The sequence below is a fragment of the Stegodyphus dumicola genome, chromosome 7 (genome assembly GCF_044657685.1).
Source record: "Stegodyphus dumicola isolate Sdum_Otavi_A_Nest chromosome 7, ASM4465768v1".
Lineage (NCBI taxonomy): Eukaryota > Metazoa > Arthropoda > Arachnida > Araneae > Eresidae > Stegodyphus > Stegodyphus dumicola.
The window spans coordinates 86,706,487-86,730,862 of NC_140774.1; the positions used below are offsets into that span (position 1 = coordinate 86,706,487).

Consider the following 24,376-nt stretch of genomic DNA (forward strand, 5'->3'; position numbering starts at 1 on the left):
AGAGTCTTTTCCACAATAAAGATATGCATTGTAAGCATAATTATTCCGGGCATCAGTCAAACACATAACTTTTAATCCATATTTCACAGGCTTTTGGGGCATATACATTTTAAAGCGACACTTTCCTCTGAATCCAACAAGCATTTCTTCAATGCAGACGCAAGTGCCTAATGTGTATGCTTTCTGGGAGTTATAAATGAATAAATTCATCACTTCAGAAATAAGTGCTGCCGGATCAGATTTCTTTCGTTCTTCCCTATCATCTGGGTTATCAAATCGCAAATTTGAAAGTAAAAATTTAAAACGTTTCATTGGCATAACTGCACGAAAAACACTGCGGCCAGTTCCATCCGGGGCAAATAAAAATTCAATATCTTCATGATTGGATTTGAAGACTGATGTGTAAATACGTAAACCCAAAAGAGCTCTCAGATCATCAACACAGGTGTAGTCAATTTCACCTTTAATTGGACCACATATATATTTTTATTTTTCTTTCAATTTTTAGATTTGTCCATTTCACAATTATGTTTTAAAGTTCGTCAGTAAAAAGTAGTTGCCATACATTTTTTGGATCTGAATTATCAATTTTTCCGTAAGGTCTTAGTCGAGGAAGTCTTACGGTATTGTGAGCTGGCCTTCTAACTTTTCGATTTGGTTCAACGGATGACTATTTGAACCGATTTTTTCCATAGTAGTAATTTACGGAATCAGTTGTTTCTAGATCAAAGAAATCATTGCTGTCTGCAGAAAATTCAGAGTCTGTTGAGTGGGCATTTTCACAGAAATTTTCTTCACAGTCATCTTCTTCACTAAAATCACTTCCAACTTCGTCTAGAATTTTTTTCAGTTCTTCTGCATAACGCAGATCAGAAGGATAAATGAATCTCCGCAGACCTAACTTTAGAGCCATGTGTTCACTACTGCCGAAAATTGTAACACTGAGAGGGAGGTGAGGTCTCACAGACCGCTCTAGAAGAATTTCAACAGATACACTTGCCAAAGCATTCCGATAAGAAGGGGTCAGAAAGAAGGTCATTAAACGTGAAGCTAGGGAAAGAATCCATTCAATTGGACAAAGCATGCAATAGGGGTGATGGGAGGAACATGTGGTGCGGTCCATCAGACCGCACGTCCCCTGTTACGGGTTAAATTGCTAAGAATGTTAAGCAGAACGCAATGCGAAGCACATGTAAAGAAAGAAGCTCTCACGGAAATCTAACCCTTAACTAAAAATTGATGCTTTCTCCGGGCTTATATAGTTTTTCCGTGGCTGTCAAGAAACCTCTTGTTCAGTCATTAGGACAGTTTAGCTTTAAAATTACGTCATTTTTTCTCTTCTTGGTGACTTGCATGGTGCGGATGGTCATTACAGCAACACTGTAACGCTCGCTCAGTTTTTATTGTTGTTGTTAGATAAGTAAGCAATCGCTTAAGAATGATTAAGGTTGTAAAATAAAATATTAATTAGTACAGTTCATTTCGTTAATTTTGAATTGATTATATAACAAGGCACGCATCGCACAAAGACCTCTAGTAGCTTCCATTTCTCAATATTACTGGAAGGCATATACAGTTAAAGTTACATGTAAGGGCTGGATATAATTAGTTATATAGGGACCAATTACAGTTACACAGGGTCTGAACCAAAATATATCGCCATGTTTGTTGACTTTTGGTGATTTATTCCCAAATTTGGAGACAAAAATTAGTCACCCAAGCCATTGACACTTTGGTGATGTCTCGCAAATTTAGTGAGATTGCCATTTACCGCAATGTTAGACGTGTCTCTATTATCTTATTTTTTTATGGCAGATCTTTATCTCTTCAGGCATTTCATGTTACATTACACAACAAATACTACAATTTTATATGTAATTTGACTAAAATTATTTAAATATCTACAAAATTTGTAACAATAGCTTAGGTTAATTTTGGATACATTTGAGTATATGCACACATATTCACATTAAGATGTTTTGTAATTTACTACCACGTATATTAAGAATGTATTAATTGAATAAATATATTGGTTTTTACTTTGAAATATGTGTATCTATGCAATGAAGAGAAATGAAAAACCTTTACATTTTTACATAAAATGTACCTTTATCAAAACTATTTTGTTCTCTTAAAAATTACAACAGACAAAACAAAATCCTCCAAACAAATAAATGCATATAGATCCATGAAAAATGAATAAATAATATTTTTATTTGGAACAATTTACACATTTACATTATTTCTTTTTTTGTAAACCTGCTCCAGCATTGAATTTGAAAAATATTATATCTCCATCTTCAACAACGTAATTACGCCCTTGTTGTCTATATTTTCCAGCAGCCTGTTTAAAAAATTGAATTAAAGAATTAGGAATTGATATTGATTTAATGAATACTACGAATGCAACATGTTTAAGCTGTTTTTTAAAGTAAAACACTTTGCACAATTAATTTCGACTTGTTCAGCATAAAATGTGAAAAGAAATTGCTACATCTGTCACTGCACTAAAAGAACATCTAATTAAATGTTAAAAAAATAATATGATATAACATAAACTGGTATGGAATTCAAGGATAAGAAATCTTCCTACTTAAAATTTCGGATGATCCTGTTCACGTTTTAAACTTTAACTTTTCTCACCTAAAAATTTTTTCCAGAGTAGTTCTCTTTTAAATAACAGAAAATGTTATTTGTTTGCTGAAAGGATATTAACTCCTTGAGGGGCATGCCTGAGTTTACCAGCTCATAACATTTTTTGTGACTTGGTATACATTAGCTAACAATCTTACAATTCAAAATATTTTCCTTTGTTACTTTCTTTAATGATGTAAATATCATCTTAATGAATGGAAGTTTATGAAAACAGACACTAAAATAATATATATAATATATATATTATAATATATATATATATATAAATTTAACTAATAAATACTCTTTAAGTACAGATATCATGGCAGATTCAGAAAGTCATATAATTCAGAGATATATTATATGTATTAATTCCATGAAGAAATGACTTTTCTGCTAAATTCTTAAGTTATTTTCTCCATTACACAAAAAAAAAAATGCAATGTTTAATTTTAAGCAAACATTTCTATGCCTTTTTTAAAGTTTGCTGATTACAATTAGGATAAGGCATTTGCTTAACAAATCTGATTGGTCAATGTCAATATCAGTTCCCATGAGCACAGTACAAGCTTACTACTTAATGTACATACAGATATGAGGGGGGGAAAATACTTTGTGCAAATGTTTCGTTTAAAAAAGAAACTCATATTCCTTTCTTGCTGAAGAAGGACCCTTTGCTCATTACTGATGTAAGATTTATTGTGTAAAATGGGCTAAAGAAAATATGAAATAAATTGCTGAGTAATGAGAAGTAGTTATTTTTCAAACATATTTAAATTTAATAATTTCTTATGATAATTTAATGATCTAATTCTTAATGATCATATTTTATGACACTCGCATAGTCAAAGGCATAATCGCCATGATGTCTACAATGAAGTATTCAGGGTTCAGATAGTCTGGGGATGCAGGACTGGTTGACTGAATTAATTGAACAGACCATCAACATCTAGGTCTACAAAGACTTTCTGCGGTATTCTGTTCAACAGGACATGGATTACAATCCATGAAAATTCTGTCCCATATAACAAAGCTATGGAAGTAGAAAACATATCATTTTAATTCTTATATCTGCCTACCATTTGACATGGCCTGGTAATAGTAAATATTTAACCCTCACCAAAAAAGCAGCATTTATTCAGATTTGGTTTTAAGAAATTCTCTATGAACAGATCCAAAATCTAACTTTATTTTTGCTACAGTGGTCTGCAGCCATCATACAGGTCAGAATAGTTTCATCAAAATTACTACAACAGAGATTCCTTTCCCACTTTTGTTGCAGTTGCTTCCTATATGATAGATAACAGTGATGATTATAGTTCTTTTTGCACAAGCCATGTTAACAGTGGTTTTAATTAATTTATACAATAAATATACACAATTTAAGGATAAAAATTATTACATGCTTGTATTTTTTTATTATTTACAAGAACTGATGTTGGTTTTTTGCAGCTTGAAATGCAAAAGTGAGGTTCCACATTCAGTTCCAAAAAACAGTTCCTTACATATTGTTTTTTTGTAACAAACACTAAATGAAGAATATCAAAATCTTTCTACGTAAAACATCCCTCATTTTTTAAAGCTTTTATTAAATTCACTCATAACATTTTTTGTTATTAAAAAATCACAGAATTTTATTGTTTGCACAATCAGATAGAGCAGAAAAAAATCCTTCAAATGAAATTTTTAATATATTTTTCAGAGATTGTATATACTTTTAGTTTTTGTAATTTTTAATGTATTTTTCTGGAGGACTTTTGAAAATCGCTAAATTTTCTCCAATATTTGTTGTCCATTACTTTAAAATTTTAACATCTTAAAATGTATTATTTACAATTTTTTGAAATTTTCATAAATTGCAAAACTAATGATTTGCTCTCTTTTGAAACAAGAATGATATTTAAAACAAACAAAAAAGATTTTAAAAGATATTTAAAAATATCAATTGGTTTGATAAAAATAGTAGTAATCAAACATTTAAAAACAAAATATGCTAAATCAGAAGGGGTAACTGTCGGTTCTTCCTTTGCTTGGAATACAGTTACAGGAAAATACAGGAGTGATTATAGTTTTAACTGTGCTGGCTGCTTCTCAGTGTTTGAGATAAATTATAATTTTATTATACTATGCAAAAGCCCTTAATACACAGGGCTCAGGAATTTCTTTATGAAAGTGAACCACAGTTTTAGCAAAAAATAAGAAATTAATTTGATTGTTGTGTGTTAATTATATATAAATATCTTTTAGTAATAAGAAAGTCTTAAAAATGATTCTGAATGCAAAACCTTGGATTGAAGTACAGATTTTTATGGAAAGAGAAGCCTCCTCCCCCAAGTCAAAACTTTATTCTTCAGGAATTACAAGAAATTTACGACAGCTTGTTTGAGAACAGGTAAATATTTTTTCCAAGTACTTTGAACTGATCACTCTGCACATGTTGATTTGGCATCAGTGGTTTCAGTCATTCATGATTTAAAATAGAAGGGGAACTGTTGTTTATGTTCTTAAATGTGCTCAGTGCAACAACAGGCTTAACATAATAAAATAAGATGAATGGCTGAAACATGTCTATTTTTTTGCAGGCTATTATTATTACAGCTATTTTATGAAAATTAAAATTTGAGTTTTGGATTATGTTGAAAAAAATTTCTAATTCTGGAGCTGTAGTAAGATCTACAACGGAAAAGCATATTTGGTACTTTCCTCCTACAGCTGCTTTGGCTAGAAAAAATGGTGACACAATTTAGTCTTGAAATATCTGTATAGTATCAAAATTAGGTTAAACAAGAACTTTATTTTGGCACAGATTTTGAACATAATGATAACAAATGAAGATTATATAACAGATGCTTCCCACTGTGATGATGACAACATACCAATTAGCAATCAATTAAAGAACTACACAATTTGTAGTATGATTTTAAATCCAGAAAATATCACTAGTGATAATGAAGAAAGTGATAAAGAGGTGTTTAAGAATTAAAATACTTCAACTGACAGTTTAGATGGAATTCTCGACACAGTTACAGGACTTGAGCGCTGGAACTTCATAACTGAACAAGAAATTATGTCTATCTATATAATTAAATAGAAAGTATTATCAAAAAAAGCAAAACACCTTAAACAACTTACACTGAAAAGAAATGTTTAATAAAACAAAACAAAACAAACAAACAAAAAAAAACCTCAGATTTCTTTTCCTTTTTTTTTGGGGGGGGGGCTAAATTCTGATATCATTGAAATTAAAAATGCTTCATTATTTTATATTACTGCATGCGTACAGTTTTGTAATAGATTGAATACACAAATCTGATGCAAAGTTAATAGAATTTACTCTTATCACAAGAAATAAAACAAAATGCTGAAATTTTTCCTCACAGATATTCGTATAATATCACACAGTAGTTATATTTTAAACTACTAAAACATTAAATAGATCACAATTCAAAATGCAGAGAGAGCTAATTTGATTTTATAATTTCTACATGTCATCTTACTAAGTTTAAACTGATGATCTAAAATCCAGAAACTTCCAAAATCCCAATTCCAGATCTCGGACATTATACTTATTTTATTATGTTAACTAATTATAATTAATGCAATTTAATATACTGAATTTTTATTTATCTCTTGTCATTTTATTGAATTTTAATTTCACCTGATGGCCTTCCACAAGGCTCTAGCACTTCTAATTTTAGAAGTTAAATTCTAAATGTAATGTAAATAATTCTTTTTTAAAGTATTGATTTAATTTGCTTAACCAAATGAACTTATTTTCCAAATTAAATTGCATAAAATAAAATAAATTGTTAATAGTATTTTCTATGAATTATAATATAGTTATCCATCTTTCCTGCACTTTTGTGACTGCTGTCAGATTAATTGCAGACACTGTCCCTGGAACCTCACTTTTACATCTGCATCAAATAGTAGCAAAATGAATATGTTGCCATCAAATGTTATCACCCTGTATTATTTTTAAAGAAATAATACAATGAATATTAAAAAAAAAATGTATAGCAACACTTAACACTCTATCAGGAATTCTAAAAATATGCAGTTTTTAATTATTTTGTGATTTTGTTGTGAAATTCTATGTTGCTTAAGTGAAAAAAAATCTTTAAAAAATAAAGTTAAAAAGATTTAGAAAATAAAATAAAGTTTGTAAAAATTAAATGGAATTAAAAAAAAGTAAAGTAAAAAAAAACGCTTCAGATTTCAACCGTTGGCCAAAAGGGCTTCTTTCCCTTATGATGTCAGATTTTTCTTCGTCTGACAATGGACATCTGAATACGTTATTTTCTAAGTCATTTGGTTTTTAGACAGATATTCTTTGTTGCTGTTGCATAATTATCTTAGTTATTTTTCCTCTTCGGTTAACCGACCTTTTTTTTTATTTTGCTTATTACATGCTCCACCCTTAGGCACTACACGGAAAAGGAGGGATGTTAACCGACATTGTGGCACCTTTTAATTTCAAAAGTGATATGGACGTCAAAAGTGATTTGAGACTAATAGCCCTTTTAAGCTAATAATAAAAAGACAAAAAAGTTGTGTAAATTATTTTATTAAAAAAACTGAATACTGACATAATGAACTAAGAAAGGACATTAATGGCAACACTTAGTTATGTATTAGGAATTCTAAAAACATGCTGCTTTTAAAAATCTTTTGATTTTACTATAGAATTTTATGCAGTGTAGAGAAAGTGATGTTTAATGATAAATTTAAAAAGAAAAATTTATATTAGTAGGAATGGGTCAATCCAAAAGCAGATTAGCAATCTGCACGCTTAGCAAGAGCATAAAACCTCAACAAATCCTCTGGTGTGAGTCATTATCAGAATCCTCTTAGATTTTAAGATTTCTTTTCCTTTTTAAAATTTCAATCAATAAAGACACACTATTATAAGCAGGAAAATGCTAACTCATTTACAGAAAATATAAAATTATTATAATATGACAAATTATATAATTATATACCTTTAAAGCTGCTTCTGATCCTTCCTCTTTAAAGTCATCATATTTCATTACTTCAGCCATAATGAAACCTTTTTCAAAATCTGTATGAATCTTACCAGCTGCTTGAGGAGCTTTGGTTCCTTTCTAAAAATAAAATATGAAAAATTTCACTGACAGCTAATAATAGAAGAAGTATTCAGTGTTTTACTAATATCTAAATTTTAATTTCAATAGTGACAAAAAGTGTATTATAAAAAAGAACAGAGTAGAAAAAAAAAAAAGTAAAATATTTAAAAAAAAAAAAAAAAAAAAAAAATTATAAAACACAAAACTAGCTGAGTTAAGCTAAAATTATCATTCTAGAAATCAATTATCACTTAAATGTTTTGGCACATTTTCACAACCAATTAGAATTCTGAAATTAGTTAGCTAAATTTAACGCTTTATTCGCACTTATTTACATAAAGCTACACAAAGTAAATGGCACTGTTTAAAAGTTGAATATTTGCATTTTCTAGAAGAGCAGTGGACTACTGCAAATGCAGTAAAAATGTCAATGAGTACAGTTTCATATTTGCAAAAGATGGTGAGGGATCTCTGCATGATTCTTTCAATAATCACACACATATATATGCGTATAATCAAGATAACAAATATGTAAATCAGCTTTATAATTTAATTTAGCAAAAGTCTTTTAATTCCTCTTTAGTTATTTCAGCTTTATTCTAAAAATAATAACATTTCTGAGCTGCATCATTTCTGTATAAATCTATGTTAAAGCTTGCATAATACTCATGGCGTAGTTACTTTGGAACCTAAACTCTGAGAACTGAAAATTTTCTAACGCAAACCAAAACCTTCCTCTTCAGTAAGCTGCCAAATGGAATAAATACTTACTTTGCTTGTATCTCTATTGCTGCTTTGGACGTGTTTGATAGGCTCGCTTCATATCGCAATACTATTAAAAAAGTAAATGTTCTGGAAATATGCACGATTAGAGTGCCAAGTGGATTGTGACTACAGAATATCAGTTGAAATAAAAATTTAACTACTATTTTTATTTAATCTGCCTCAACTGCCAAGTTTGCTGCCCATTATGAACTCAGCATTTTAGCAAGCTACACAATAAGAATTATTCCTCTTCAATTCTACTATGTTTTGTATCAACATTTGATATGTCTTTTTCTCTTTTTTATCACATCTATATAATATATATATATTCTTCACTTTTTAATTTGTTTCATCTGCATTAAACATATTATTACTTGATATTAAGATGTTAAATAATTTAATAGCATACTTCATTACAAACACATCAAATATAGCATTTCACAACCACTTTTTTTTTTTTTTCTTTGTTAGTTACCCATGGAACAGATCTAAAGATTATCTGGTTAAAAACCAATATTTTTACAGAAAACCCTTCTTTATTATTTTTTGCAACATATGTGCGAAAATGCATGGAAACAATGACAAATTTTGAAACTAGGCCTTTTATTTTTATAGGCAGCTGCCTTGCAATTTTGAGCAAAAAAATTTAGCATTTAATAAATCTCAAACTAAACTAACAAAATCAAGAGAAATACACGTAAACAGGATGATCAATAGTGAACTAATTAAATTATGTAAGAATGAGTAATTTTACAATATATAAAAGTTAGCAGATATGCATCTGAATTCTCCATGAAATGAATTCAGTGACAATGCTGCACTACTCATTTTTGCAGCGAGATGTAGAATTATTAAACTTTTTTTGTTTCTGAAAAATATTAGATTTGAGTTCTCATTCAAATTCAATGCTTTAATTTCTTGGACTTTCCTGAATTGCTCTGTGACCAAATGGAACAATATCCTGACCAAACACAATAAATTAGTTATTAAATTAAGTAGGAGTAAATTAATAATTTAAAGAATTTACTACAAAATGGTATGAATGCATTATAAAACATTACTATATAAGAATATTATAAAAATTTAACTTATTTATTACTGTAAAGCAAATGAAAGAAATACACACAGGAAATATGTTTCTAAACTATCAAAAGAAACAGAAAACTAGATAGTATTTTTAAAAATAAATATCATACTCTGGAAAAATTTGTCCATTCTGCAGAAGAAGTTTACAACAGTACATCATTCACAATAAATATTATTTCTATTGCATTTCAAAGTAAAACTGAGGAGATAAGATTTACATTTGATTGAAAAAAGTGATTAATTAACATATTTATTGACTACAGCATACAACTGGACAGTATAGTAAAAGCTCAACTATCAGGCATTCAACTAATCAGAAAGCTAAAGTAAATGAAATATTTTAAAATTTGAGATTTTTTTTAAAGAAAAATTCAGCAAATGAGAGACTTGCAAAGCCATCATAAAGCACATATAAGACTATGACTCAGAGCAAGCAAAAACAGAGTTATTTAGTGCCATCAATAAATAAGCATGCTGTCACAATGTAATCATAAACTCTTTGACTTGGTTTTATATAAATTCACTAATTTTTGATGAAACAGTTTTTGTTTAGTCTTTTACAAAGAAGGATATAAGCTAGCTACTATTTACCTGCTTTTGAAAAAAGTGATTACAAGGTACACTGCTTTAAAAAAAAAAAAAAAAAAAAAAAAAAAAGAGGGGGGGGGGACAGTGCTATATCTCCCGTTCTATTGGGCTGATTGACAAAATTCAAACTGCGTTTTTCATGTCTCCAAAGTGCGGCTTAGGATATATATTAGATTTATATATAGCACTATTCTAACATAGGTATTCTGACACAAAATTGGACTTTTTCTGAAATAACATACCAGTTTTTTTCCATATTTCGATTCTATGACTCAAATTATGCCAGAATGCCAAGTTTTGTAAAAATCGTACGAGTAAGTTTTTAAAATATTAGCTCCTCAATATTAATTGAATTTGGCAAATATTTATTAATATCTCTTTTTTTATTAAACTTTTTGATTTTTCCTTTCACATTTCGAAATTTAGGTTCATTCCAAATAAAATTTACCCATTTTTTGTGTTTTATTTTTTAAATTTCTATTTTTAAATAACTTTTATAAATTTTTTGAAAAAATTTTGAATTATAACCTTTAAAATTTTCACCATCATTTTAAAGTAGGTGTATTTCTAAGCATTATAAAACATTGCCTGCAAAAAATTTGACTTTTTTATTCAAAATTTTCTAAGATATACACAAATTTACATATTTTCGCGTTTTGAAACTTGGCATCTTTTTTTTGAGCTATAATAACGCCAAATGTGGTTTATGGATTTTTGTTACAGTGAATTGCCACAGCTATTTTTAACCTTAAATTTCAAATAAAATTTTATGGTGAATGAATTATATGGAATTTTTTCCCTCAATGATGCGTAATAAATATTTATTAATACTATATGAAAAGCTATTTTTTTAAAATTATAGATGATATTATTCAAATTCAAGCTGTTGCTTACGAAGTGGCTGAAAGAGCGGCTGATGCTATCATCTACATTTTTAAAGCACAGTACATTTTTATAGAAACACAAGATTTAGAATAATCATTTTTATAAAAGTCAAATTATGATATAAACACACAATCCTCGAGACTGAATTAATGGAAGTTCAATAGTTATGTAGAAATGATCTGCAGCTACTTAATGGCTGGATAAGTCAGCAGGTTCTGTGGACAAGTAAGAATAATTATATAAACGACACCCAAATTCTGGATTCAACTAACAACAAGGTTACGATGTTTATTAAATGAATTTAAGAAGTTTTTAAACATAAAAAAATCAACTAATTTTTTATCCTAAAATTTATTTTTAACCCGTAGAGTATTTTCATTATATCCTTAAAATTCTAATTTAGAATGTAATTGTCAAGAACTGAATTTTAATCATCAGTAATATAATAAGTAATTATTATGGTTATTAATAAATCCTTCTTATAAAGTAATTGCAAATACTTCAAAAAACTTTCTGTCTGGATGCAAATATTTTTCTATGCAAATATTTCTAATTTTATATTAATGAAGATTGCACACGATATTATTTATTTGCACTTTAATTCTTACCGTCGGCTCTAGTAGAAGTTACAATTCAATTATATTTAATTAAGAAATGACCATCTAAGTTTAGAAACAGCGTACCGTAACAGCAATTCAGTTATTGGCGCTATATCTTTCATGTTACTCCCGAATGGCAAGCTATTTGATTTTTAATGAGTATTCGGGTGTTGCTAGTAACTTCACTTGGAAATCGTGCTTAAACTAGTTAGTTGGTTATTTGAACATAGAAAGAACATGGGAGCTATTTCGTTAAGATGCTTTCATAGAGAACCTTTGTAAAGAGAACCTAGAAACCAACCATGCAGCCTGGGTTAGACTTCGCAACAAACAATTAGTATTTAACAATCTTCAAATGCTAGGCAACTGGTGAGGCTCCAATTAAATCTCCAATATAATTTTTTATTTGTAAATATTTAAAATATTGTTGTATTCTTAGACACAAAAAGCTGAATTTAAGTTTTGTTAACTCGTTAATAAACTACCAAGCCGTAGCGCAAATGAATATTCAATTTCTTTTGCAATAATTGTATTCACTTAATATTCTTGGAATATGAGCTAAAGAAGGAATGTTCTCAGAAGATTAAAGAAGTGTTTAAATCCAGTGATATTAGGTTTGTCTTACAAGCTCAGGTATCTAAACGAACCTGCAATTGCCCGAGTAGTTGACTTGTAAATGGCTGTGAATTAAGCAGATGACTTTTAATCTTACGTTACTCAGTTAGAAAACGTATTCCAAATGTTTTGTATTGCATGACAATGCATTTTTTCATTATTCAATAACCAATTGGAGAACCGCTTGTGTTCCGAAAATAAGTATGTGTACTCAATCGTCCTGCATGTTCAAATTTGTCTTCTTGTGATTTTTTCTTCTTTCCTCAAAACTAAAGTTGCCTCTCAAAGGAAAGTTTTTTGACATTCAAGAGACAAAAGGAGCATGACATCTACTTTTAGAGACAGGTCAAAAACAGATCTCTACAAGCCTTCTCTTCCATTACATGTTGTGCATTCAGACAAAAATTTGCATCAGCATAAATTCTATAATCTATTTTTATTACACTCTGATTACTTAGGATTGTTGTCGGAATTGTTGTCAAATTGAATATTTCGATAATCCAATAAATTAAAGATCGAAGTTTCAATATTTTATTTTCGGAGGGAGGGGAAATTTTTTCAGTTTTGGTCCATTATCCTAAGTATATTAACTTCGATTCTTTATTTTTTCAATTAAAGCATAAATCTTATGCATGGTATACATATAACACATAGCTTCAAATTAAAATTTAATAATATACAGGGTGGTTATAATTAAAGTTCCACTTTGAAATGGTCATAAAAGGAAAAATACCAGATCAAATGTTATCAAACTTGGTAACCGTGTAAAGGAGGTCATGGGAATTTATTTTCCGGGGGAAAAAAAAAAGTTTGAAGCATCACCACCAGGGGGAAATGGCGCTGCATGCAATTTTGTTAAATGAAATATGGGTTGGAATCTAACTTACATGGCTTTAATATGTTGTATATCCTTAAGAAACTTTGAAGTAAGCAAATTACCACTTAAAGGCATTAAATTCGATAAAAGTCGAGTGCGCCATCCGTGTAAGAGAGAAATTCGTCCATGAAAACCACGATTTAGCGATTAGAAAATGTGAGATCGCAAATCACTTGCACAAGTGCTTACAATCTGGAAATCGTTTTCTTACAGTTCGCTAATTTGTAATTTTTTAAGCCTGAATTCGGTCCTAAAACATGAAGATACTGATTCAAAATGCTTTAAATCGATTTGGGCTAAAGAAATCCCTCATATTATCTACCTAGTTCCATTGCATCCTCCTACTGCATTCGATTGCATAGCAGTCATTTCACACCATTTGGAGTGGAATGACAGCTAGTTTCATAACTGAACCATTTTTCTCTAAGGAGCAGTCGACAGCTGGACGACTGTGATTGCAGCTCGCTTAGAGTCAATGTTAAAATGTTTTGTGATACATAAATTGCAGTAACGTGACATTTTAGATACTACGATTTTTATGCAGGGCTGTTCCCCACCTCATGTGTGTCGCACAGTTACTTAGGCATGAATTTCACAAATTATTACGGCATGAATTTCGTTATTTCACGAACGTTTTATAGGTCGACACTTCCCCTTTTCCCACCAGACCTACCTCAACCTCTGTGACTTTTGGCTATCTGAAAAGTACTGTTTATGGAGATAAGCTAAACAATTTGGTAGAAATGAAAAATGTGATACACCGACATGTCCGTAACATTCCTCCTGATATGCTAAGAGCTGCTGTTGAGACTGCAGTAACAGGATTTAACTTGCTTTCGGAAAATGCTGGACGCTACATTGAACATACTTCGTAACACATTTTGGAAATGATTAAACACATTTTAAGCAGATGTTTTCATATCTTATTCATTTAGCAATATTGCAAACAGCACCATTTTCCCCCTGGTGATGAGTTTTTTTTTTTTTTTTTTTTCTCACAGAAAATAAATTCCCATAATCTCCTTTACACGATTCCCAAGTTTGATAACATTTGGTCCGGTAATTTTCCTTTTATGACCATTTCAAAATGGAACTTTAATTATAACCACCATATAAATTAAACTTTAAAAGCTTGACAGTTTGGTTCAAGTCCCAGCTTAAAAAAAATATATATAAATATAAATTTTTATATTAATCCTCTTAGAAAGAATGTTTTAAGAAGCTAATTTTTCTCTCGAGTTATAGATTGTATAAAAAAACATGATCTTTAATGTGATTTAGATTGCTTCAGCCGATATAAGAATCGGGTCATTTGGTGATACAGAATAAACACTGCTGGACTGTTTTATTTCTTTGTCATTTAGCATGTGTGTGTGTGTATGTTACTATGGCAAAGCCTCGAGGGCCATCTGCCTAAGAGGAGGGATGCCTTCGTGGAGGACTTTCTAAGGGAAACTGGCTCGTATACACGTTACACATGGGGAAAACCACGAAAACGCCCATGCAGCTAGCCCGTTCGCGGGACTCGAACCTCGGACCGAACTACCAGTGTTCAGCGACTTTACCGCTCGGCCGCTGGTGGGCCCACCTTTGTCATTTAGCAAAAAATATTTTAATTAAAATATTTATCCTTTGGACTTCGCTTTAAACTTTATTTATAGTTAAAATGACTGGAAAATGAAAAGCTGTCTTCAACTGAAACGCAATTCATGTAATTGATATTTTAAAAAAATTGACGAGAATGCAAATTTTATGCAAGTCTAGCAATCAAAAAATCTGAATTTTCTTGTGTGAGCACTGAAAATATCTGTAGAAGGAAAGAAGAAAATTAGGGAGAAAAGTAAGCAAAAATTTGCAGGGAAATTTGGCTGTCAGTCATACCAAGATGTTTAAAAAAGTAGGACGCTTTTGAATATACTTTTAGGATACTTCAAGGAATTTGGGTGTTCAAAGAGAAAATACTTGGACGTGTACATAAGCAAATACCATCAATTGAGCTTGTGTTAACAGAAAAGACAAAAAAACGATATCATTGCAGATTAAAGTGAAGAGCGACTGGTTTTAGACTATATGGTTGTATAAATTTAAATTACGTTACAGAACATCATATCGTATCATAAATGGAGAATCCCATGATTTTCTCAGTCGAATTATTTGAAGATTCAGGAATTTATCCAGTATTGTATGCGGATGTCACCTAAAGGCGTTTTTTTTCCTCTCCTGGTGAAACAGCGGCCGAGCGGTAAAGTCGCTGAACACTGGTAGTTCGGTCCGAGGTTCGAATCCCGCAAACGGGCTGGCTGCACGGGCGTTTTCGTGGTTTTCATTATGTGTAATGTGTATGCGAGCTAATTTCCCTTAGAAAGTCCTCCACGAAGGCATCCTTCCTCTTAGGCAGATAGCCCTAGTGTGCTTTGTCATAATTAAATAAACCAAAACCTCTTGATGAAACCAGTCTTTCCTTGCATCTCATACCTTCAAAATGCTTCGCCTCTAAAGACTGATAAAGGCTCTGACCAAATACTGATGAAATGGACTATTAAGTTATGGCAAAGCAGGGCTACCTGGCTAAAAGGAAGGATGCCTTTGTGAAGAACTTTCTAAGGGAAACCAGCTGGCATACATGTTACACAAGAGAAAATCCACGAAAACATCCATGCAACCAGCCCGTTTACCGGGATTCGAACCCCGGAGTGAACTACCAGTGTTCAGCGACTTTATCGCCAGGCCGTTTGTGGGCCTTTATGAAACGGAAGGCGATAACTTAATTTAAAATGATTGTCAGAAATACCAAGATGTTTCGAAAAGTTGGATGTTTTTTAAATATACTTGCAGAATGCCTAAAGAAAAAGAGCAAGAATGAAGCAGAATGCCTGAAGAAAAAAAGAAGAAAAAATAAATTTTTGCGTAAAATTTAGTATTTGTTTTTAATTTAAAGCTTTTTAATCTTATGATATTTAACTCTTGCGATTTCAAAAATAAAATGGTTGACTAAAATACGAATAACATTTTAAGAAACCAAACATAGGATAAAATTGTGTAAAGCAATGGGCACAATAATAAAACTGTTTAAAGCAGTGTATGCAAGTCCTTTTAAGTTAAAAATGTCGGTTATACATCTCTCTTATTTATGTATATCTTTTCTGAACGGAACATTGAAAGGTGTGTTAACTGTGCTTTACTGTATTTTCTCTTTTAATATATGCACTTTTCAAATGCATCATAGTCTCGGTTACAAAGTATTCTTCTGAAAGAAAGGCAATTCAAATAAATAAAATCAAATTCTGGAAAATTTATATTAATTAATATATTTAAAATGCTCAGTTTGAATGAATAAATAGAAAATTTTTAAATAATTATCTGAAGAGACAATGCAACACTAACAATTAAAATAAAAGTGTAAAAATTTAAAAATTACATAAAATAGTAACTATGACTAAAAATATAGTATAAAGAAAACTATTTAAAAAAAAAAATAAGCGATGCACCTTTGATTTAAACTATGCAGTTCGAATGAGTAAATAGAAATTTTTAAAACAGTTATTCGAACGAAACCATGGAACTTAAACAATTAAAATGAAATTCGAAAAAGAAAACAATTGCTGAAAATTAATAACAATTATAATTAAAAATGTAATATAAAGAACATTACAGTCAAAAGTCATTAATTCGGACACCTATAATCCGGAATGATCTATAATCCGGACCTCAAAACTACAAACTTTCTTGCACATGCGCAAAATACGTTTACGAGTGCGCATTTAATGTATGGTATAAGCTAGGCTAAAATTATCTAATTATCTATTTCAGTTAATGTTGCAGATTGCATTGTTCCTTAATCTTTGAATTGGATATGGCTTATTATTTTTTGCAGACTGTTAGAGCAATTTTATAAAAGTAAGCTTGAACTTTCGATTATGTCAAATAGAATTTCTGATATATATTTACTAATATGTAAAGGATCTACAAAGTGAAAGTATGTTTCGAAGTCCATTAAACAAAAAGTGGAATTGCTGCAAAAAATGGATAAAGGCATATTCTTTGTTTATCTAAACTTTAATGTTTGTTTATCTTTAACGCCGTGGTGCCCAATGAATTGGAAGTTGATCTGTCAACACCATCCTTATCTTCAGGGCAGATGTTTTTATTTTATTTGGCTTATAATTCCTTACTAAATGTAGTACTTCATCTCGATGTACTCTGTCTTTGATATGATTTAAATCAAATTCCTCGTCATTATAATTCGCTTCCAATAGCAAAGAAAGTAACAGAGGTTATTGAAAACGAAAAAATTTCGATTGACAACTTAGTCGGTATTCTCGACACAGCAATTATAGGACTTGAACAGCGGAACTTTGTAACTGAACAAGAAATTATGACTGTTTATAGAATTAAAGAGAATGTATTATCACATAAAAAACAAAGCAACTTAAACAACTTACATTGAAAGAAATGTTTAATAAAGTAAACAAATAAATATTAAGCTTTTTTTTTTTTTGTAAATTTTGATACCCTTTAGATCATAATTGTTCTTTATTTCATAAATTACGGTTTCATATGTTTAATTTTATAATTTCCGCATGCCATCTTACCAGATTTAAACTGATGATCTATAATCCGGAAAAATCGATAACCCGGAATCGGCGAAGTCCCGACGAGTCCGGATTAACGACTTTTGACTGTATTTGAAAGAAGGAACGATTGGGTCATTTCCTCTCACGCACTATGTAAAAATGGAAAGGAAAATACGTTGCCATATATTAAGAAGTTAGCCAAGTGAACTAATTTTGGCACAAACTGAATAAAAAGCGCCAACATAAATTGTTAAATTTCTCTGTAAATTTCGCACCAAATTTTACAAAATTTAATATTTAGGCATAATTTGAGTCGTAGAATCGAAATATGGAAAAAAATTGGTATGTTATTTCAGAAAAAGTCCGATTTCGAGTCAAAATAACTATGTTAGATTAGAGCTATATATAAATCTAATATATATCCTAATTCGCACTTTCGAGACATGAAGAACGCAATTTGAATTTTGTCAATCGGCCCAGTAGAACAGGAGATATAGAACTGTCCCATTTTTTTTTAGCAGTGTACTTACGTGTTATGCTGTTGACTATGAAACTGTCATCTAGAAGCATGATTTATCAACAATTATGGATAAGTGTGATGTCATGACACATCCATAACATGTGTGCTTTTGTTGGATTTTTGTTAATAGAAGAAAATCACATATATGACTGCACTCCTGGTTCATTTACAGTCAAGATAATAAATATCTGTTAAATGAGAAAAACAATAACCCACGAAACAGCAACATATCAAAACTATTACCTGTGGGGAAATATGAACTCAGAATGTTTTAAACATTAAAATCGACAAATGCTCTTTTGCAAAGTGTGTCAAATACTACCATACCAGTGGCTATTTGGTGGATTATGAAGAGAAACTGATGAATGGTTTATTGTAAAGTTGTAGATAGAAGTGCAGATTAGAATTATGGAGAAATGATTGATGCAACTTTGTCAGAATCTTTGCCAAATTTCATGGTCAACAGGATAATATCTAAGTATTGATTAAAATTTGGGACCTGCACCAAGCAAAACAGCATGCAATGGACTATTTACAAAATTCCTTCCACCAAGAAATGTGTGCATTCATGGTCATTATATGTGACTTTACTTGCAAAACAGAAAAACAATAGTGATGCAATGTGAAAGATGACAAGCGATTTGAATTTTTTATATGCCACATTTGTAACTTGCATATCTTGATTACCTAATTAAATAAAGAACGATCAGTTCTCTCAAATATCCACTGGAATGATTGGACCAAGTTTAGCAGAATTTTCACTGCCTTTATGGAATTTCATAATTGGATCAGAGGTTTTAATTTCATATGTTCAAGGCCAGTAAAAAAAAAAAAAAAAAAAAAAAAAAAAAAACCATTGGTTTTTAATGACTGAATTTTTTTTTTTTAAATGTAGGCTTTTGATGTTCAAGCTAATAACAAATAAGATTACTTTTTATAATATTAGACCAGAAATTTCTTTTTTCATTCATTCTGCCATGAACTGAATGCTTTGCCTATCTGGAATTTTTGCTTATCCGATATTTGATATTTCCCCAGCTTTCCAGATAGTTTAGGTTTTACCATATAATGATTTCTTAAGAAATGAAATTACATTTCTGAAAGAATGATGTAATATAACAGTAGTAGAAGTTCTAAATGAGTTTATAAGAATGTATCAGATGTGAGGTGTACATATTTTTTACAAGAAAAACAAAGATTACAACTTTTCATATGCTTTCTTCTTAAAAAAAAAAAAAAAAAAAATGGCAGTTTTTGTCTCTTATTTTAAATATTAACGTTTCTTAGAGAAACTCTTTAAAAAAAATATTTTGATTTTCTCTGATTTTTCAGGGGAGTGGAAATTAATGCATAGAAGTTTAGAGCTGTTTACATTTAATTAAACCCATTTAGTTTGCTCATAGAATAAATACAGGTACAAAGGTAGCTCTCAAATTTGGCCTCAACATGAAAATTACAATGGATTTTGCTGTGATAGTGTCCTACATCAGCTCTCACTATGCTAGATAACATAACTTAGAATTTAATAACAGGTAGAGGACTAAAATAACTACTTAAAAAAAATTAAAAATTTCTGTATTTACTTGCATACTTTCCTTTTCCTACTAATTTTATCACTTGAAAATTGTAAGGGGGGAAAACACACCATGACAACAGACTAACACAGTTTAAATGATAAACACAGCATATTAAAAAGCCTACATCTAAAAGCACATTAAAGTGCAGACTAATATCATTATATTATGTACTTCAAAGTATGTATACTGTATGTATCATTATATTATGGAAGACATTATATTATTTCAATAATATCCTTTCTATTGACACAAAATAACTTTCTATTAGTGCATACATTTCACATTGTTACCACATTCAGAAGTTTCTAAATCAAATGCTGAAAAAACTAGGGGAAGAAATACGCTACAAATATATTGATTTTAATAAATCCAGCTAATGAAATTTCATAGATCCAGCTAGTAATTAAAATGAATGTGCATTTATTGCTTTTAAAGAGCTTAGTTTTTTAATTACTAACAAACAAATTCGAAAGAAAAATTAAATACCTTACACTTCTTTAATGGCGAATCACTGACACATGGAAAATAAAATATTTCAAGCAGTGGTAACATATTTTTTTTTTAAATTGCTGATTTGTTAATTAAATTTGAAAGACATGTGTATAATGTTTTGCCTAGTGGCAACTCACTTCTTATAAACTGGCGAGTTTTCTGATTAAATAGCTTATGCTTTGTCCAATATAAAGCTCTTATATTGCTGGTTTTTTAATCAAAAGTTCATTTCTTCAGTCAGGAGAAAAAAAAAAAAAAAAAAAAAAAAAACTAAAAAGGTAAATAATTAATAAACCAGAAATAATTTTCCATTACCGAAAATTTTCAGAATAACTAAATCATTTTATCTGAAAGATCAGTTTAGTGCCTCTTTTACTAACTTTCTTCTGATATAATCTCATAGATAATATGCAAACGTTGGCAATACTACCTATTCCCACAGACCTTTTATAATACATACATATTTTTATTCATAGTAGTTGAATACAGTGAAGAAATATTTTCACATATTTCCCTATAATACATATTAAGTAAACTTACCTGGATAGTCCATGCTTTTACTTCATCTTTTCCTGCAGTGAAGAAATATATAAGTTGAAGAGTTCTATAGCCAGTGACTATAATTTTTTCAAGGTTGCTGAAAAAGATGCATTAACATAAAAAAGTAAATATTTTTTTAATATTAAATTATTGTTAATTTGAAATTATTTTTGCATATATCACATACTTACACGAATTTCAGATTTCGTTTCTATTCTTTTCAAATTCATATCATTACTCACACATAATTTTTTACATTTAAATATTTTAACATTGTATCCTTAAATTTGGAGATAAAGACCAAGTGAAATTAAAATTTTCTCCATATAAAGAAATACAAAAGAATTTCACACAAGTCGAGCTTCGCTAGACTTCTGGTATATCCAAAAAGTATCATTTTGCAATGTTCTTCTCTGTTAACATGGAATCAATTAAAATGCATCCAAGTGCACTTTATGCTAGCAACCTCAGATTGCAAATTATGCTAAACATTGTGACTTCTCATTTGCAGATTCAGAGACATTTTTAGTGCAAGATTTTGACTCATTTCAGGAATGTATGGACTAAGATAGATTTTGTAATTTAACAGAAACAAAATGATGAATAATCTGTCATTAAATTCTTTCAGAAAAAAGGTGTTATTCATAATGAAAGATTTACTTCAAGTAACCAATAGATGGAGTAACATTTTACTGCTAGTACACCAGTGAAATAGCAGGTGCATATGATCATGGCATGAAACAAAAACTATTGTGAACCCACAATGGATCCGATGGAATTATTCACTTCATGAAACTATGCAATATTTTCCTAAATATTCCTGTGTGATTACATTTTTGACAATGCATCTTTAATGTATCAGTAGGTTTGTGATTACTATTTCACACTAAAATTAATGGAGATGCAGCTGCATTAATGGAAAACTACCAATTTGCACAATTGGATATATCCATTTTACTACAAGAAATATCCTCAATAAATACAAGAAATCAGAATATCCCAACAGTGTGGTATCCTATGATCCTTTTCTAAATTTAAAAGTACGCTATTAAAAAATATTCTCATATTATTTAAGTAAAAGAAAAATTACAAACATATAAATAAATTAACAATAAACATGATTTTATATAGCAAAACCCATAAAACCAAGCAATTGGATAATTGAAGTTCAAATATCTAGAGTTCCAGATATCAGTTTTGCTCTGCTTATTTTTTAACATAAAATATAAATTTAACTCCAAAAATATTACAGAATATATTAAAATTTTAATAAAAATAACTGAAACAAATTTTTGCAATTGATAAATTTCCAGAATTTTATTATTATGATCATTAAGTTTTATTTTTAATGAAAATGATAGTGAACAAGTAGACAAATAACAGAAAAATTGGTCCTATTACATTATTGACCCAAACTTGACAAGAATCACTTAGCAAAGCACTATGTCACCTAACAAGGAAACTCAGATTTTTATGAAAATCTGTTTACTTGGTAATCTGTTAATGGCTGGGTGCACATTATGCCACTGCCTAATTCTGCTACCTATCTCTGTAGCTGTGGTTAATAATTTGCACACTTTTGAAATTTGAGAATTATGTTTGTGGGTTTTATTTGCTGTCATTAGTATGTGGAGTTTTTTTTTTTTTTTTTTTTTTCCCTTCTTGTAATGAATTGTAATGCAACTGTGTGCTTGCTAATGGGGGAAAAGTATTGGATTTTTCTTTTTCAGAAATATGGCATTTTGCGTACTAGTAGATAATGCAGAATGCACATTCCATGAAGTTAATTTCTGCAATTCTATAACATTCTTTCAAGTCAAAACAGGTCAATGTATACATGGACAACAGTGACAGTTTTTTGTGCAATGCAGAGAATTCTGCAATTTTCTGATTTTTTGCAAGCTAAAACAGATCGCTGTGCACATGGATAGAAAACTGAGAAAACAGAAAGTTAAGTGTCTTGTTATGGACATTCATTGTGTTTTCAATTTAGTTAATTTGTTACTGTTTATAAAATTTTGAATGTTTTGTCATGGATGTTATGTAATTTTTTTTGCTGTTTTACGTTATTTTCTGCATGGTGCATATTTTTAAAAGATGATACTGTTTTTCATGTGGGTTGGTGAAAAAGTAGTCATTAATGACTGGCAACTCTATGGGAAGACTGGGCAGATAATGCAAAAGTAAAGAGGAATTTTTATAGCAAAGGAATATAATATACATTATTAGAAACAACTTTTATTAATTACACAAATGGTACAAATATTAATAAATAATAAATAAATTAATAAAACCTATTGCAAAATATTATTGTGAACTACATGTCATTTTTAAATGGCTCCCTTTGGTTTAAATTTTTAAAAGTATTGACACTTTGTTTTATACTGAGAAGATAAATGAAATATCTTAATGCAGATGTTATGCAGTACTGCAAGTTTTATTTAATTAAAACACAATGCTTTGGCCAAGGTGTGATCCTAAGTGAAATGAAAATAATAACATTTGAAAACAGTTTCACAAGTGTTAATATATGACAAACAAAAGAAAGATACAACTAAGGTATAAACAATAAACAGTTGTATTAAAACCATTTGTTTAAAGCAGATAACTCTTGAAATGCTGATTTTGCCTTCTATTCAAAAAAATTAACCCAAATCTACCCCTGAATGTTTTCTTACTTCTAAAATTGGTATGCTTCTTTTATTTTTAAAATATTACATAATACTGAGTTCTACAAACTAATAATGATAGTTTCTAATAACAATAGAAATCATTTATTAATACCTCATTTGTAATAAAAGAATTCACCTAATTATTACCTCAAGAGGAACTTTATGATTTTTTTTTTTTAAAACTCAAAAGCCCATTCTTGTTCCATACCAATTATACAATGTAATAAAAAAGAAGTTTATATGAAGAAATAAATTTACCTATTTGCACCAACTTCAGCTAAATATTTTTGCCTTTCTTCTGGATCTATTTCTGAAACTTTTTGCTCAAATACACCACTAAAAGGTATTATAGCAGCTTTTGGATCATTTTTATCAACCCATTCCTTGATTTTTGGCAACCTAAATAAATAAATGACTTTTATATGCAGTTAAAATTGTTCAAATATAAATTAAATATATAGCCACTGTAAGTATGACTCCACTCAGGAAAAGGCAATGATGAATTTTCAATCTCGTACTTCTTAAAAGATTACTGAAATTAGCAGAAAATACACAAAAATCTTTGATAGCACTTATTCCAAAAAGTCTTGAAAACCAATACAATAATTAAATAATGATAATGAGATTTATACTTTCTAAGCAACTACCTTTACTTAAAAGCAAAAATGCTTGGATTCATAGGTGGTTGTTTTAACCCTCGGAGCAGGCCGGGTTTTTGGATCTATCATGAAAACCTGTATTTACTAAAGAGCTTTAATAAGCTAAATATGGATACTAATTCAGAAGTCAAACAACAAAAATCAGCATTATATTTACAAAATTTTCACAGGACTAGTTTCGATGGTTTTACCGAACCACCATCTTC

General features: G+C 29.8%; 1 protein-coding gene across 2 annotated transcripts in view; it reads right to left on the reverse strand.

Annotated features, from left to right (window-relative positions):
* Window positions 1–2,185: 2,185 nt before the first annotated feature.
* The window catches only part of LOC118201142 (obg-like ATPase 1), a 129,067-nt gene continuing 106,876 nt past the window's right edge, over window positions 2,186–24,376 (reverse strand). For both annotated transcript variants that reach the window (XM_085820561.1, XM_085820562.1), the window contains exons 9-12: window positions 23,770–23,910; window positions 20,840–20,936; window positions 7,617–7,739; window positions 2,186–2,344 (exon numbers count right to left, since the gene is read on the reverse strand). In XM_085820561.1, the coding sequence (XP_085676687.1) occupies window positions 2,240–2,344; window positions 7,617–7,739; window positions 20,840–20,936; window positions 23,770–23,910 (466 nt within the window). In that variant the 3' untranslated portion in view covers window positions 2,186–2,239. The remainder of the gene's footprint in view (window positions 2,345–7,616; window positions 7,740–20,839; window positions 20,937–23,769; window positions 23,911–24,376) is intronic.